Source organism: Piliocolobus tephrosceles, chromosome 3, assembly GCF_002776525.5.
Source record: "Piliocolobus tephrosceles isolate RC106 chromosome 3, ASM277652v3, whole genome shotgun sequence".
Taxonomy (NCBI): Eukaryota; Metazoa; Chordata; class Mammalia; order Primates; family Cercopithecidae; genus Piliocolobus; species Piliocolobus tephrosceles.
Window position 1 is genome coordinate 168,135,219 of NC_045436.1, and position 5,134 is coordinate 168,140,352.

A 5,134-nucleotide genomic window follows, 5' to 3' on the forward strand; every position below is an offset into this window, starting at 1 on the left:
TCTTCTTCTTCTTCTTCTTCTTCTTCTTCTTCTTCTTCTTCTTCTTCTCTTTCTTCTTTTTGAGACAGTGTCTGGAAAAGAGGCTGGAGTGCAGTGGCACTTTTGAGGCTGGAGTGCAGTGGCATAATCTCTACTCACTGCAACCTCTACCTCCCGGGTTCAAGCAATTCCCTCAGCCTCCCGAATAGCTGGGAGTACAGGTGCCTGCCCCATGCCTGGCTAATTTTTGTAGTTTTAGTAGAGATGGGGTTTCACCATATTGGCCAGGCTGGTCTCAAACTCCTGACCATGTGATCCGCTGCCTCGGCCTCCCAAAGTGCTGGGATTACAGGCGTGAGCCACTGCACCCAGCTTTTTTTTTTTTTCTTGGGAGGCGGTTAAGGAAGGGTCTCCCTATGCTGCCCAGGCTGGTCTTGAAATCTGATGCTCAAGTAATCCTCCTGCCTCAGCCTCCCAAAGTGCTGGGATTACAGGCATGAGCCACTGTGCCTGGCTTCAACTTCTGGATTCTCCCTGAGGTCATTCCCATCATCCTACAGATGTGTTCTGGAATCTCTCATCAAGGAAACAGCAACAAAACCCTCCTGACTCCACCTGCCTCATCTGTAGCTCAGGTTCCCTCCTCTGAGCACCAGACATTTATCTCTGTGTGTGCCTTGGTGCCATCTCCACTATTATGTCAGGAGGCACATCAAACTTACTATGTCCAAATTAGACTTCTCGACTTTCTTCTCCTTACCTGTTCTACCTACAATTTTTCCCGTTTCAGGAAACACCAACCTGTGGCTCAGGTCAACATCCTAGGAGTCATTCTTGATTCCTGGGCTTCTCACTGTGCTCCTGTCTTCCTTCATTCGGTTCTTCACACAGCAAAGAAAGCATTCTTTTTTTTTCTTTTGTGTTGAAAGTGGAAGAACAGACATCCTTGTCTTGTGCCTGATCCTACGAGGAACGCATTTAGTCTTACACTATTGAGTATGGTGTTAACTGGGGACTTTTCCTAGATGTGCCTTATGAGGCTGAGAAGAGTCCCTTCTGTGCCTTGCTTGTTGAGTAAGTTTTTTATCATGCAAAGATGCTGCTTTTCAAGTTATACTGGCCTTTTTATATATCACTCTGTCCAGTTTTGTTTGTTTGTTTGTTTTCTTTTTTTGAGATGGAGTTTCATTCTTTTTGCCCTGGCTGGAGTGCAGCGGCGTGATCTCAGCTTGCTGCAACCTCCGCCTCCTGGGTTCAAGTTATTCTCCTGCCTCAGCCTCCCAAGTAGCTGGGATTATAGATGCACGTCACTACGCTCAGCTAATTTTTGTGCTTTTAGTAGAGACCAGATCTCCATGTTGACTAGGCTGGCCTCGAACTCCTGACCTCAGGTGATCTGCCTGCCTCTGCCTCTCAAAGTGCTGGGATTACAGCCATGAGCCACCGTGCCTGGACTCTGTCTAGTTTTCTAAGTGTTATGTTCGGGGGTTTGCATTCCAAAGTGTTCCTTCTGAACAAATGAGATGACATCACTTCTCTGCTTTAAAACTCTTCCGTGGATTCCCACCGTACTGCAGAGGTCGCCTTTGGAATTCGGCCAAAGCTGCCCTCTCTGGCGTCTTTGTGCAACGTCACCCCTTTGCTCTGCTCCCAGCCCAAGTCCTCCCCTGTTGCACTTTCCAGCTCTCTCACTGGCTTCTCCTGGGAACCGTTTCCAATAAATCCTCTCCACGCAAATCCTCTTCTCAGGTGCCACTTGTTCAGATCAACCGCCATGCAGGAGAAGCATCTCTGGTCTCCTCAGCCCTCCCACACCCCAGCCCCTTCGCCCTAACTGGGCTCTGTTGATTTTCCTGCAGGTGATTTATACCCTGAACACCCGCCAGGATGAGGCTGAGGCCAGCATGGAGGCGCTGCGGGAAGCGCACCAGGAGGAGCTCCAGAATGCGGTGGCAGAGACCAAGGCCAGGCTCCTGCAGGAACAGGGCTGCGCAGAGGAGGAGGCCCTTCTCCAGCGCATCCAGGCCCTGGAGAGCGCCCTGGAGCTGCAGAAGAGGCTGACGCAGGAGGCGCTGGCTGAGTCGGCCTCCTGCAGGCTGGAGACCAAGGAGAGAGAGCTGAGGGTGGAGGCGGAGCACGCCGAGCGGGTCCTCACACTCTCCAGGGAAATGCTGGAACTCAAGGCTGACTACGAGAGGAGGCTTCAGCACCTGACGAGCCACGAGGCTCCCCCGCGGGAGAGCCCTGATACCAAGTCAGAACCAGGCCAGGGCCCGGAGATGCAGGAGGTCCTGCTAGAGGTGCAGCGGCTGCGAGTAGAGAACCAGCAGCTGAGCAAGGACTACGCCCGCAAGGCCGAGGAGCTACAGGCCACCTACGAGCGGGAAAACGAGGCCATCCGGCAGGCCATGCAGCAGTCAGTGAGCCAGGCTCTGTGGCAGTGGCAGGAGAAGGAGTCGGACCTCCGCAAGAACTTCCAGGTCCAGGAGTCGGCCCTGCAGGCTCAGGTCCGGAAGCTGGAAGGAGACCTGGAGCACAGAGGCCGCAAGATAAGTGACTTGAAGAAGTACGCCCAGAAGCTGAAGGAGAGGATTCAGGTAAAGCAGCATCTCTTCTTACAACCCCAAAGGGGATAAATCAGCAGGGCTGCTTATTGTGAACCTGCTATAGGTCAGGCAATGTGCTAAACACTTGCTTTCTAAGGAGGTGAGCCCTGTTATCTCCATTGAATTCAACTACATTCATTCCACACAAAAAAATAGATATATATTTGTTTGTTTGTGTATTTTTGAGACGGAGCCTCACTCTGTCTCCCAGGCAGGAGTGCAGTGGCGCAATCTCAGTTCACTGCAACCTCCACCTCTCAGGTTCAAGCAATTCTCCTGCCTCAGCCTCCCTAGTAGCTGGGAATACAGGCGCCCACCACCACACCCAGCTAATTTTTGTATTTTTATTACAGGCGGGTTCTCGCCATGTTGGCCAGACTGGTCTCCAACTCCTGACCTCAGGTGATCCGCCTGCCTCAGCCTCCCAAAGTGCTGGGATTACAGGCTTGAGCCACTGCGCCCCGCCTACAGATATTTATTGAACACTGACTATCTGCCAGGCCCAGGGCTATGGGCAAGGCACACATAGTGAGTTAGACTTGGTCCCTAACATTGGAGAACTTGGAAACCTACAGTCTACAGATGAGAAGCTAAGACCGAAATTGAGAGGCTTAAGGATTAGCCTACATTGGCACATGGCTAATAAGTGTTTGAACTCAGGTCAGCCTGATTCTATAAACCCCTGTTCGTTTCATAGCAACCTGCCTGCCCTAAAATCCCCAGGAGTTTGTGTTTATAGAGAGCAGGATCATTGATGATTCAGTTATGTGAACCCCACAAAAGCACAGAGCCCCATCTCTAAAAGTAGAAGCAGTTAACATTTCTAACACTCCCGGAGCATTTTTTTTTTCCACTTTATCTCATTTAATCCTCACTAAAGGAAGGCCAGAGGATGAGGAGGGATTTGATGAGCCCTGGGTCACTGAATTCCAAAGACTCAGGGCTTCTGCTGTGCAATACCCGCCTTTCAGGTCTGATGGCTATTCTGTGTACACAGGATGTCTCTATACAGAGCTGTAACCAGAGAAATGGGACCCTTGCTGTCTGTTTAGGACCTGGATGTGCAGCTTAAGGAGGCTCGACAGGAGAATTCGGAGTTGAAAGGCACTGCAAAAAAACTTGGGGAGAAGCTGGCTGTTGCCAAAGACAGAATGATGCTGCAGGAGTGTCGTGGGACCCAGAAGACAGGTGAGATGCCCTGGAATGATTTCCTTAAAAGACCCAAGGTTAGCTGCCAGCTTGGTCTGGTGCTACTGGCAGCCTTACGCCTGCTAAGGGAGCAGAGAGGAGGGGCAGGGCTGCTTGATCTGACCTGCCTGGTGGGTGAGACCAATCCCTGCAGGGTACAGGTGAGCTGAAACCTACAGCTGCCTCAGCTGGATCTGGCTCAGATTGGACATCTAAAAGGTGTGATGTGAAAGGACCACTTGCCCCCAAATATTTCCCCACCAGGCTCACCACAGTGCCTGAAATTCTTAGCACCGACTCCCTTCACCCCCGACCACTTACACAATGCTTTATGCTTTTAGTATCATTTAATACAATTATGCTATTGAGTCTTTCCAATAATTTTGTGTGATAAGTAATGTCAATCTGGTTGGGCAGATTGATGGTGGTTCATGCCTGTAATCCCAACACTTTAGGAGGCTGAGGAGGGAGGGCCACTTGAGCCCAGGACTTTGAGACCGGCCTGGGCAACATAGTGAGACTCTGTCTCTATGAAAAAATAAAAATTAAAAAATTAAACACAGGCCAGGCCTGGTGGCTCATGCCTGTAATCCCAGCACTTTGGGAGGCCAAGGCAGGTGGATAACCTGAGGTCAGGAGTTCGAGACCAGCCTGGCCAACATGGTGAAACCCTGTCTCTACTAAAAATGCAAGAAAATTAGCCAAGTATGGTGATGGGTGCCTGTAATCACAGCTACTTGGGAGGCTAAGGCAGGACACTCGCTTGAGCCCTGGATGCAGAGGTTGCAGCGAGCCGCGACTGGGTCATTGTACTCCAGTCTAGGCAATAACAACAAAACTCCCTCTCAAAAAAGAAAGAAAGAAAGAAAGAAATTAAATATAAAGTACTGTCTTGAAATTTAGGGCTCAAGTGATCCTTCCACCTTGGCCTCCCAAAGCATTAGGATTACAGGCGTTAGCCACCACACCCAGCCCAAAAAGTATTGCCAATCTTTCATGTTACAGAGGAAGAAATAAGACCAAGAAAGGATAAGTGGCTGGCTCGAGGTCAGCCAACTGGTTGGTGATAGAGCTCTCGCTTGTATCCAAAAATACATGATTCTAAGTGCCTTCCCCTAGGCCCCTCAACAGAAAGCTCCTGACACTGGGACACAGTGTCAAAGGCACAAAACCTGGGAGCTGCCATCAGGGAGCTCATGGGTCTGTACCTTACAGCCCACAGCATGCTTTGGTATCATAGACATGGCCCAGGCAGCAGACGAATAATGTGCATGGGAAAGAAGCCACCGCGGGGCAGAAAGGTGCAGAGAAGGTGAGGTGCTGGTTCTGGAGAAAACAGAAAGGTACAGAGAAGGAGAGGT

The 5,134-nt window shown here is 50.5% G+C and overlaps 1 protein-coding gene across 1 annotated transcript in view; it reads left to right on the forward strand.

Moving 5' to 3' along the window:
- FAM184B (family with sequence similarity 184 member B) overlaps positions 1-5,134 on the forward strand; it is a 146,021-nt gene that overhangs the window by 73,395 nt on the left and 67,492 nt on the right. Inside the window, exons 2-3 of the mRNA XM_023206976.2 lie at positions 1,839-2,576; positions 3,638-3,773. Coding sequence (XP_023062744.1) covers positions 1,839-2,576; positions 3,638-3,773 — 874 coding nt within the window. The remainder of the gene's footprint in view (positions 1-1,838; positions 2,577-3,637; positions 3,774-5,134) is intronic.